General features: G+C 44.9%; 1 protein-coding gene across 1 annotated transcript in view; it reads right to left on the bottom strand.

The window, feature by feature from the left end:
- GALNT17 (polypeptide N-acetylgalactosaminyltransferase 17) overlaps positions 1–12940 on the bottom strand; it is a 514547-nt gene that overhangs the window by 2181 nt on the left and 499426 nt on the right. The window contains exon 10 of the mRNA XM_019715773.2: positions 26–193. Within this exon, the coding sequence (XP_019571332.2) occupies positions 26–193 (168 nt within the window). The remainder of the gene's footprint in view (positions 1–25; positions 194–12940) is intronic.

The following is a 12940-nucleotide window of genomic DNA, read 5'->3' as shown; positions in this document are numbered from 1 at the left end:
CTGGCCTTATCGATGGAGCACTCACCTGGATGAAGTTCCAGCGCTTGTATAGGCTGCTCTTGACCTTGTCACAGTCAAGGAGCTGGGGCAACCGACTCTTGGAGTTGTCCACCAGGCAGCGGGTGTCGGGGAGGAGCGTAGTGGTCCCCAGGGCTCCCAAGTGCAGGAAGCCTTCCTTGGTGTATCGGGCGAGCTGGGGAAAGCAGAGCGGCAGGTAGGGGTGAGACCATGAAAGGAAACAGGGCTCAGGTTTGTCGGTCTCACCCATGCCTCCATCAGTGCTGCAGTCCTGGCTACCATCTCAGACGTGTCACACCTCCATCCCCACCCCCACCCGCACCCCAATCCCCAAGTCATAGGTGAGCCCTGCCCAGGAAGCTCTCTGGCTTGCTAAGCCTGGATACCAATTCCCTGGGGCCACTTTGAGTTTTCCCAAGCATGTCTTTGTCAGTGTGTCAGGAGTCTGGCCTTCTGTCCAGCGTGGGTGAGAAGGGATAAGTGACAGAGCAGGGCAGCTGACTTCTAAAGCTCCACTCTGCTTCCAGCTGGCTGGGCCACCTTGAACAATTCATTTAATGTCTCTGAGTCTCCATTTCCTCCTCATTTGCAAATTGGGATTAATTAACGCTACCCTGCTGCAAGGGGCCCAAAAAGGCAGTGCACAAAAGAAGAAACAGATATTAAAAAGCATTCAGTCTCATAGGTATTAAAATAAATAAACTAAAACAGCAACGAGATACCACATTTTTAAAAAGAACTTATTCTTTTGTCAAAGTTAGCATAACATGCGCTGGACAGAGGGTAAATTATACAACCTTGCAAAAAGGGGATTTCAAAACATACACTTTGTGCTTTTAAAATGTACCTGTCCTTTGATTCAATAAATTCATGTTTAGAAATCTATCCCAGTGAAATAATCAGAACTGTCAACAAGTTTATGTCTAGAGTATTTATTGCAACATTGTTTTATAATGACAGAAAAGCAGACACATCCTAAATGTGCAGCACAGTCCCGGTACTTGCTTTCTGCTCCATGTACTGCAAGGAGCCCTCAGAGGTGGTGGTAGATTCCAACAATGGCACATCCTTCGTTCTCCTTCTATACACCGGGGGCAATGTGACTTTGCAGCAATCTCCATCAAGTGGAGTGTAGTTCCCCATCCCTTGCATGCTGGTGCCTTGCTTTGGCCAGCAGAGCTCAGCAGCAGCGAGGATGTGCCTGTCCTGAATTAGAGCCTGCATCCTTCCGCCTCTTGTAACCCCACTGCCCCATGGCAGGCAGCTCAGGGCGGACTGCTGGAGGATGAGAGACGCCTGTCTCCAGCAACAGCCAGTCAACCACCAGACAAGTGGATGAGGTCATCCGAGGTCAGCCAACCTCCGAGCTGATAAGAGATTCCTGAATGAATCCAGCCCAAACCAGCCAAGCCTTGTCCAGATCAGAGAACCATCCGCAGGTCTATACACTCATGAGCAATAATACATGCATATCGTTTTATGCCACTACGTTTGGGGGTAGTTGTGCAGCGATAGCTAACTGATACAGACGTGGTGTTGCCTGCCAACCCTTCCCCCAGCAGGGCCCCTACTACTTCATTGTTCCCCTCTCCTGCCTGTCTGTGTTGTTTGAACTTTGCATTCCAACTTTTGAATAAATGCATACACCTATCACTCATGCTCCTTTAAAGGCAGGGCTGTGTCTAATTTATTTCATTCCTTCTAGGAGAGAACCCACAGGCCAAGTGCTCAAAGCACGTTTGTGGATGAACACATTGCAAATGCAGTAAACTTCAGCATTGAAAAAAATGCAGTGTGACATCGTGATGGCCCTGGAGGGGACTGTGCTGAGTGGGGTGTGTCAGACTGAGAGAGACATATACCATACGATCTCACTTATATGTGGAATCTAAAGAACAGAACAAACAAACAAAACAGACCCAGAGACACAGAGAACAAACCGATGGTTACTAGATGGGAGGGGGCTGCGGGGATGGGTGAGGAAGGCGAAGGGATTAGGAAGCACAAACTGGCAGTTACAAAATAGTCACGGGGAAGTAAAGTACAACATGGGAAATATAGTCAATAATGTTGTAAAAACTTTGTATGGTGTCAGAGGGGTACTAGACTTATTGGGGGGATCACTTCATAAATTATATAGATGTCTAACCACTGCACTATACACCTGAAACTAATATAAAATAATATTGAATGTCAACTGCAATTGAAAAAAAAATAGTCATAGGGATGTAAAGTACAGTATAGGGAAAATAGCCAGTAATGTTCTAACAATCATGTACAGTGTCAGGTGGGTAGTAGACTTGTTGGAGGTATCAGGTGTGTAAATGTATGATCACTGTGTTGCTCTGTACACCGAAAACTAATTTTAAAAGACGCGTTGAAGAAGCCAAAAGTTAGTTCTTTGAATAATGAAATATAGAACAGTATTTTTTTCTATGACAAAATTAAAAAATGATTGTGAGGGGGGATAAGTATGGACATATTCAGATTGTATGATATCATTAACATATATCTTAAATTTATAAAACAATGCTATATATTGTCAAAATAAAAATAAAAAATGCAGGCAATCTACTTATTTAAACTCTACAAGCACGTTTTGCAGAATCCTCTGTGTGCAGCTGCAGACAGGCTTCTGGGAAGTAAGGAAGGGGCTGACTTTCCCCCCGAGAAGGCTCCGCGTGAGCTAGTGAGGGCAGTGAGACAGGCACGCACACCCTTCTTGCTCGTTCTTACAGTTCTGAGAGGTGGCTGGGGTAGGAGTGATGATCGCTAATACACAACCGGTTCCTCATAAATTAACAAAACAAAATTACCAGCTGGCATGTACTGAAGACACTATGCATAATTTCTAAGCATTGTACAGAGAACAAAGAGTGGCATTTCCATAACAAGCCCGTGAGATAGGTTCTACTATTCTCCCCATTTTACAGATGGGGAAACGGAAGTGTGAAGCTATGTGGTCACCTGGCTGGGTCCTGGCCTCTCTCCTTGGGTCGCTAGAGACCGGGTGGTTGGAGGCCCTGGCCCAGCAGGTGTGCAGCCAAGGGACCTCCTCCCAGGTGACCCCGGCCTCCTTCTGGGGGCCTGGGCATTTCCTTTGACTACTTACAAAGGAGTAAGAAGGCAGCTCTGCCTAGGGACACAAGTGCCTCTTCTCCAGGGGTGAAGATTCTCCACAGGGGCTCTCGCCTCCTGGTGGAAGCTACTCAGAAGCCCTCTGCTCTATCCCCAATGGGGAGCCCGCCTGGTCCCCGCTGAAACAAAAGACAGGAGTTTATTAAGTGCTCTTGAGAGAGATGCAGTTAACATGCACTTTAACCCCAAAGTACTTTCAAATCAGAGTAACTGTTAGAGGCAAAATAGTAAGAAAATCAGTAAACCCTCCCTTACCCCTCCCTAAACAATGTGTCCGAATGTATCTGAATTCACCAAATGCGAGTGATGAATGACAGCAAGCTGCCGTTATGTTCAGGGGAAAGATATACACAGCTGCTTATTGAAATTATGAATCAATCTATTATCCAGCAGGCAAATGAGCAGCGCTAAGCACATTAATTAACTGAACAGATCTGTGACCCAGATGTTTCAAGAGTGAAGCTAAATGCCACTGAGAGTGAGAGTCTCTCCGTCTGACGTCTGTGAGGGCATGAAAACACTGAGACCCAGGCTGCTAGGACCTGCAAAGGCCACACACCAGCCCCAAGCCACGCAGGCATCAGGGCGGGCAGGGCAGGTGAGGACAGCCTGCAGGATTTCTGCTCCTGGGAAGGTCATTTCTCACACCACAAATATGAGGCCGCGTGTACAGGTGCACTGGCCTGGCCAAGGGGCCAGCGTCAGGGGAAAGATGCTATGGTCTGAAAGGAACCTGAAAGTTAAGTCAGGCCACCAGGTCTCACACTTGCTTCTCCCCAATGAGGCAGCAGAGCCATGAGCACTGGGACCTGCCATCACCCATGTGCCCCTGGATTGGGAGTCTGCCTAGCCCACCACCCAATGCTTCCTACCCCCATGCTCCCTCCTTAAGGACCTCTGCTCTCTGACTTCTGCATGTCAACAGGCTTCCCTGCCTTCAGGGTTTTGCTCTAGTGGTTTCCCAGCCTGGAAATGCCATTTATTGGTGTTTCTCTAGAACTTTCTGGCTTCACCATTGCTGGACCTCAGTGCAATTCTCTCCAATCCATAATGTCTTCTCTAACTCTTCCCTGTTATCTCCTGTCAAGTGTTCGGCGCAACAGAGATCCATATGCCGTCATGTCTCCCTTCAGGGCGTGGGAGTGTCCCGCCTCCTCTTGACCACTGTTTCCATTCACCAGGCGATGGATGTTGGGTTCTTTCCACTTTGGGCTATTATGAAGCATGACGCTATGAACACTCATGTATAAGTTTTTGTGTGAAGGTATGTTTTCAAATCTCTTAGGTATAAATCTAGAAGCAGAATTGCTAATTGTTGGGTCGTATGGTAAGTCTATGTTTAACTTTTTGAGAAATTGTCGAACTGTTTTCAAAGCAGCTGCACCATTTTCCATTCCCACCAACAGCGAACCAGGTTCCAATTTCTCTACATCCTGGCCAACTCTTGGTATTGTTGTTAAAAAAAAAAATTAAATTCAAGCCATCCTAGTGGGTGTGAAGTGGCATCTCACTGGGGTCTTGATTTGCATTTCCCTAATAACTAATGATGGTGAACATTATCAGCTTATCTTCTTTGGAGAAATGTCTACTCAGATCCTTTGCCCAGTTTTGAATTGGGTTATCTTTTTATTGTTGAGTCGTAAGAGTTCTTCATATTTTTGGATGTTAGACCGATTTCACATATATGATTTATTAATATTTTCTCCCTTTCTGTGGGTTTTTCCCCCCACTTTCTTGATAGGGTTCTTTGAAGCTGAAAAGTTTTTAATTTTGATAAAGTCCAATTTATCTATTTTTTTCTTTGGTTACTTGTGCTTTTTGATCTAAGAAATCATTGCCAGCTTCTCCCTGGTTTTGACAACAGAGATGGCACAGTAGGTAAACGCTGTGTTTACCTTCTCTCACAACCACATCAAAATTACAACTAATCTGCAAAACAACCATTATTGAGAATTGACTAAAATCAACCTGAACTGAAGCCTTTCAACTAAGGACGCTCAAAAGAAGCACCCCCCAGACTGGTAGGAAAGCCAGAGACACGGACCAGGCTGGTCCCACACCCACGTGTGACCATTAAAGATTATGAGGGCTATTTCAGCTGTGGGGGTCTCCCCATCCCCTAAATGAGCAAGAGATCCCAGCCAATCCCCAGCCAAGGATTCCAGTGCTGGGGAGAGAAGCCCCCATGATTTCTGATTGTGAAAAACAGTAGAGATGGTGACTCAGTGAGACAGTGTGGCTGCACTCACAGGCTCTCCTCTTAAAGGGACCACACACGGACTTACCCACCAGTGCAATCACTCGCTCTGAAGTCCAGCACTGGGGCAGCAGGGGAAAGCCAGCAGGTGGGGAACTGAGTTACCGGGCTTGGGATGAGGGCTAGAGAGGCGGTTTTCTCCTGGATGGGGGAGCTGGCGGAGGCCATTGTTTCTTTGTTGAGCCCTCCCCTTTCCCAGTGTGCAGACGCAGGCGGCCACCATATCTGGTCTCTGCTGTTCATTTGCTACGCCTGGCTATTTGAGACCCTGCTCCGCCCAACTTTCAGGCACACCTAGGCTGCTTTCAGTGGCTTTTATGTGTGCAGACCACCTGCCTTGGCTCAAGCTGCAGACTTTCCTAGGGTCTCTCAAAGGTTTGCAGAACCCAGAGAAGCAACATCTGGCTGAGCAGCCCTAAGCCAGCACTAGCAGCAGCCGGCCTTAGTTCACGGCTTAGACTCTCAAGGAGTTTCCAAGCATAGCATGGGCAGCAGCCATCTGTGGATTTCTTTCTGTCTTCTTCTGGGTGGCCCCAGGTAGGGCATGGGCTGTGGCTGAAGTAGACCTACAGAGGATTCCCTCGAAGGTGGTCCTGGGGCTGGAGCCCCCAGTGGCCAGCTTCAAAACAAGCTGGAGCATTACCCAGCTGCCTACAAGTACAACACACCCAAGGAGCAGATTGGGCAGACACCAGAGTCCTGCTGAGGCAGATCCTGCTCCATAAGATCAGCCCCTGCACAACAACTCTTCCCCTGTAGTCAAGGCCAGTCCTCACAACCAGTGAGCTTAGGGGTCAGTCCCTCCTATTGATGTGCAATTATCAACCAAGGCTCAACTACAAGAGGAGGGCACACACAACCCACACATGGGACACACCTGGAGCATCCGGCTCAGGTGACTGGAAAGACTGTGCCACTGAACCCCACAGGACACCTACTACACAAGGCCACTCTACTAAGACCAGGAGACATAGCAGCCCTACCTAATACATAGAAACAAACACAGGGAGGCAGCCAAAATGAGGAGACAAAGAAACATGTCCCAAATGAAAGCACAGAACAAAGCTCCAGAAAAAGAACTAAGTGAAATGGAAATAAGCAGTCTATCAGACGCAGAGTTCCAAACACTGGTTATTAGGATGCTCAATGATCTCAGGGAGAACTTCAACAGAGAGATAAGAAGCATGAAAATGGAGACGAAAACCATAAAAAAGAACCAGTCAGAAATAAAAGATACAATAATGAAAGCAAAGAATATATTACAGGGTATCAACAGTAGATTAAATGAAGCAAAGGATCCAACCAGCGATGTAGAAGATAAGGTAGCAGAAAACGTCCAACCAGAACAGCAAAAAGAAAAAAGAATCCAAAAAATTGAGGAGAGTTTAAGGGGTCTCTGGGACAATATCAAGTGTACCAACATTTGCATTATAGGGGTACCAGAAGGAGAAGAGAGAGGGCAGTGAATTGAAAACCTTGTCAAAGAAATAATGACAGAAAACTTCCGTAACCTGGTGAAGGAAATAGACATACAAGTCCAGGAAGCACAGAGAGTCCCAAACAAGATAAACCCAAAGAGCCCACACCAAGACACATCATAATTAAAATGCCAAATGTTAAATACAAAGAGACAATCTTCAAAGCAGCAAGAGAAAAGCAGTTAGTTACCTAAAAGGAAGCCCCTATAAAACTGTCAGCTGATTTCTCAACAAAAACTTTGCAGGCAAGAAGGGAGTGGCAGGAAATATTCCAAGTGATGAAAAGCAATGACATACAACCAAGATTGCTCTACCCAGCAAGGCTGTCATTTAGATTTGAAGGACAGATAAGGAGCTTCCCAGACAAGAAAAAGCTGAAGGAGTTCATCATCACCAAATCAGCACTACAAGGAATCTTAGGGGGACTTCTGTAAGATGGGAGGGGGATTAAGGACAGGTGAAAGGGGATAAGATTAAGAACAAATTGGGTGTTATACAGTAGTCACGAGGATGTAGATTATAGCATAAGGAATATAGCCAACAATATTGTAATAACTAGGTGTGGTGCCAGATCTATCAGAGGGTGATAGATAGGAATGGGGTTGGGGCAGGGTGAAAAAGGTGAAGGCATTAAGAAATATAAATGGATAGTGAATACAGTGTGGGGAATATAATCAACAATGTTGTAAAGGTCATGTAAGGTGCCAGACGGGCACTGGATTTATCAGGGGGATCACGTCATAGACTGTGTAGAGGGCTGACCAGTGTGCTGTACACCTGAAGAGCTGAAGTAGAACAATACTGAATGTCAACTATAACTAAATATATAGGTATATATAAATATATAGGTATAAATATATAGGATGTGGAGTACAACATAGGGAAGATGGTCAATGGTATTGTAGCAGCTACGTAAGATGTCAGAGGGGTAGTAGCTTGGGGGGTGGGCTATCACTGTAGGAGGGGTTTAAACATCTAACTATTACGTTGCTTTGTACATCTTAAACTAATAAAATAAAGAAAAAGAAAAAAAAAGAAACTGTTGCCAAATCCAAAGTAAACCCATAGATTTACTTCTATTGCTAGTGCAAGCAGTGTCATTTTCTGCGAACCACAAGCCACCATCCTGGTACCTCATGGTCACTCTGAACTGTGGGCTCTGAAGTCTTCTTGGTTCCTGCTTCTGCAGGGCCAGGGCCAGTGCCAACTGCCCACATTCACTGCAGACCCATCCAGAGCTTACTGTGCCTGGGCCTTGCCCAGCTCTCTCATCTTTTCATTCACCTCATGTGACTGTCAGTCAATGTGACTCTCTGTCACCTCGTGTGACTCCTTACCACCACGTCAGGGTCTTGATTTTAAAAAAATATGTCCTTTGCCCTCAGTCCCCAGCCTGGTGTCCCAGGCCTTCACTGCCCTCAGAGTATCTTGCCTCCCTCTTTGTTGAGAAGTTATCTCTCCTATACCCCAAAACCCGACTTCCTTCCCATTTCCTCACTTCTTTTCAGTCTCTGCCCTCTCCTCACTCTGCAAGTACCTTAAGTCATTATTTCTCCCTTTTTATTTCTGCCTAGTCACAAACACAACCGGATCTTTATGCCCAGAAAATCTTCTTTAGACTCAGCTCTAATTACCTCCTAGTTTAGTCCTTGGACTTCTTCTCTTTGATGTTTTAGCTTGGCAACGTGGCTTCCACCACCACAATTCACTGCAATCACTCTCCTGAAGATCAACAAGGTTACTCCGTCAACCATCAACTTCAATTGCTTTTTCTTCATCTGCATTGGGCACAGACTGTGGGTCAGATGCTGTGCTGGGCACAGGTGACAGCATCTCTTCTCTCAACACCCACCGTCCTGCAGAGCTTGCCATTCTCAGGGCTCTCAGTAGCATCTGTGCTAACTTTGCTAATTGTGCCAAATCTATCTCCAAACCAAACTTCCTACCCAGTTCTAGATTAGTATGTCTAACTCCCCACTTGACGTGCCACTTGGGTATCTAATGAGCATTTCAAATTTACATGACCCAAAGCAAATTCCTCCTCCTCTGTGTAACCCACCCTCCTCCTGATGCTCATCCAGCATCTCTTCCTTCCTCGTAGTGACATCCCCATCCTCCTTGTTGCTTAGGCCAAACACTTTGGTTTTCTCTTTATTTGTCTCTTCCTCTGACCGACCATATTCAGTCCATTAGCAAAGCATGTCCCGATTTCACCTCCACTGCTACCTCCTTGTTCCAAGCCACCGTCATCTTTGGACTAGATTACTACAATGGCCTCCTAATTGGTCTCCCAGCTCCCATCCTTGCCTCCCTTGGTCTTTTTCCAATATAGCATTCAGAGTGATTGCTTTTAAAATATGATGTTAAAATTATATTACCATAAGTTGGAGTCAGGCCATGACATTCCTTCACTCAACAGCCTCCAAAGTCTTCCTACCTCACTCAAAATAAACGTCCAAACGCCTTACTATGGACTACACAATCTAAGACCAACACAATCTAATCATAGCTCCTGAGCCCAACTCCCACCACTCTGCCCCTTGCTCATGTTGCTCCAGCCACACTTGTCGCCGTGTTGTTCGCTAACAGGCCACAGCTGCTGCTCAGAGCCTCTGAACTTGCTGCTCCTTCTCTCTTGAATGCTCTTCCCCAATATAAGAATGGCTCACTCCCTCATCTCTTTCAAGGTTCTGCCCAAATGTCATCTTCTTGGAAATTTTTTCTCTTGCCTATCTTATTTAAAATGTCACCTCCACCACTTGCTCCTCCCTCCCTTGCCGTATTTCTCTCCAAGCACATATTATCTTCTAATAGACTATATGTGTTCCTTATTTACAGACTTTGTTGTCTGGCTCCCTCACTAGCATGTGTGAGGTACGAAGGCTGAAGCTTTGTCTTTTTTATCTCTAGCCTTGTCCCTAGCTCTTAGAAGAGTGCCTGGCCCATAGTAAGTGCTCAATAAAGTCCTGTTGACATCATGAATGAATGACACAGTACATGCCTTCAAGGAGCTCACACCTTACTCAAGTAAGCAGGCAAATAAAGAGGTGAGGATGACAACGTGTGAAATAATGCTATGAAATATACTAAATGTCGTCTTAGAGCCAGAAGAGGAAAGGCCCCAGTCCAGAAGAGGGAGGGCAGAGAAGGCTGCCTGAGGAGGGTGCATTTAAGCCAACCAAACAAGCAGGAGAGGGCAGACCAGACCAGACAAAGGCAGTAGCGCATCCAAAGGACTACAGACCAGAGGAGATGATGGTGTAATGGCTGTGATGGGGCAGAAGTAGGGAGGGCGGGGACACTACAGATGAGCCTGCACCATACAGACGCACCACACTCAGGAATCGGGGTGTTATACGAGGAGCCATCTGAGCAGTGAGATGGCCACACTGGCTGCTGAGTGGAGAATGAACTGCATGGGGCGTGACGGAAGTCCCGGGCTGATGGAAAACTGAACTCAAGTGGTGACACTGAAGGAAGAGAGAACATGACAGATTTGCGAAGTGCATCCAAATTAAGAATGACTCTGTCTTCCTGGTGAGTTGAATCTTTCATCATCATGACATGATACCATTCATCTTTAATAATGCATTTTGTGTGGAAGGCTACTTTGTTTGATATTAATGTACTTACTCCAGCTTTCTGCTCTTTAGAATTTGCTGGCCATTCCCTTTTCCATCCTTTTGCTTTCAACATTTCCCTCTCCTTGTGTTTTAAATGTATCTCTTGAAAACAGATTACTCCTGGGATTTAAAAAAATTGAGGTGATAGTCTCTGTTTCTTAATCAGAAAGATTAGTCCATTTGTTTTTATTGTGATTAATGATACATTTGACTTATTTCTACTATCTTTCTTATACTTTGTGTCCAACCTTCCCTGTTTTTCTCTTCTATTTGCCTTTGTTTGGACTGGCTACATTTTTATTTATTTGTTGGAATATTATCATATTTCATTGTTCCCCTCCACATATTAGGAAATTATATTCCATTTCTGTTATTCTATTGTTCACTCTTGGAATTTAACCATTAACAACTTAGCAAAATCTAATGTTATTCAATATCTTAACATCTACTTCCACTCAATAAAATTCATGAACATTAGGATACAAAATTTCGTCACCTCTGTTCAATGTTTTGGTTATATTTCCCCACCCCAAAAAGACATTGTTATTTTAGGTAAGAAATACTTGTTTAGATTTACCTATATGTTTATAAATTTCTTTGATTGGAATTCATTCTTGCTTCAAGACATTCTTCTGGGGTCATTTTCTTTCTTCTTGAAGTACATTACTTAGAAGTTCCTTTGGTGATTGTCAGATTTTGTTTATGGGAAAATGCCTTGGGGTGATTTGTTACGCAGCAAAAGCTAATGCATACAGTTGCTGTTGTTTACCTAGAAAGGTTTTTAAATGATATCTGTTGTAGATGATCTGGAACCTAGTTATAAGTAGTGGGGAGACTTCAAAGCATCTAACCTGCTCTATTGTTAGAAGCTAGCTCATCATCTTCTCTCTGTATGTTCACCTATAAAATTATGGCCAACCCACTCTCTGTGGAATTTGTCACCTCAGTACGATGCTCACGGTTGCCAAGGTAACCCTGCCCATAGGAGGAGAAGCATGTGCTCACATATCATGGGAGGGGCTCCCTCTTCTGAGCTGATGCCTGCCTGAAACTTGTTGACACTCACTTTTCCAGTTGTGGTCACCAGACAGCTGGCTCCCCGTGGTACACCATAGCCCTGATCTCTCCCTAGGGTCTAGGTTTGTCAACTTGAATCACATTTTCCTTTTCCTCTCCCTCTCCCTCATCCACAAAGTTACAGTCTTACAGTTCCTGCCTGTATATGTCTCTGAGATGTTTTCTCCTAGTATCCCAGGACAGACTCTTCTTAGACCTGAATTGCTGCAGTAGCTTTGTAACTGGTCCTCCTCCCTCTAGGACTTCCTAGCTGCCATCTGTCCTACCCAATCCTTCAGGTTCAGAGCATGTCATCCCCTGCCTCAGCATTCAGTTGCTCCCTCTGCCCACTGATTTAAGGGTGAACTCTTCACCACGACATTCCACTACAGGGCTCCAGCTGACCCCTTCAGGCTTAAATCTTAGCTTCTTGGCTTAGTCTGACAGATGACTTGAGATTTCTCAAAAAGAGCCCTACATGGAGGATGTCCCCAATGTACCCCTACCATCTTCCACTGGCTCCCACAGCCCCCACACAGTTGTGGTGCCTCTCAACTTACATAATCGTGTATTTTATGGATGTGTATTTCCTTGCTACAGGTTGTTGTTGTTGTTGTTTTAGGACAGCACTATCCTATGCATTTCTGTACAGCATGAGGAATGAGAAAAGTATCTGGCAAAAAGCAAATGTTCTATAAATGTCTTTTGAATTGAATGGGATTATTCTAGCTTTGGCTGCTGGGCCCAAGAGGAGAAATGAATGTCATTACCCACAACACTAAAGCATTAGGAGAAAAACCTCTGAGTTCAAATAGAGTTAATTCTCACTTAGGAGAAAAAAAGAAATTTCTGTTTGAGATGATCTAAGAAGCACACACAGCTATTAACCCACATTTGACAGCCTTGAGGGAAAATTAAAACATCCAGGGTATAGCCAGATAAACAAAAACCAGCCAGATTATTGTGGAATGACTCTGGAACATAGCAAAATCCATTGTATTGTCAATAAAAGCATGGCTTGCAATTGCTTTCATGTTAAGGGTCTTTCTCATCACTTTAAAATCAGGCCTAGTCAGTAGAAAACCATGGCTAAATGAAAAATGGAGTTTACCCACCTTCTACACATGACACAAAGATATGGGTTCCATTGATTCAAACCTGCTTTAGGGTGAATTTGTTTGTGGCTTGGCAGAAGCCACAAGAATGGTTTCTGGTGACTACATGTGTACATGAATATTCTTAGAAACAAATAGCCTTTCTCCATCACTGTCAGGGCATGCCAAATCCCATACTGAATACGAAACAAATGTCTCCAAATTGTATCCAGAGAGGACAAGAGGTGGCTGCCTTGGAGCTGGGGTTGGAGAAAA

Source organism: Rhinolophus sinicus, linkage group LG03, assembly GCF_036562045.2.
Source record: "Rhinolophus sinicus isolate RSC01 linkage group LG03, ASM3656204v1, whole genome shotgun sequence".
NCBI classification, from domain to species: Eukaryota; Metazoa; Chordata; class Mammalia; order Chiroptera; family Rhinolophidae; genus Rhinolophus; species Rhinolophus sinicus.
Note: the sequence above shows the minus strand (reverse complement) of the source record. Positions and strands in the feature narration are given on the sequence as shown.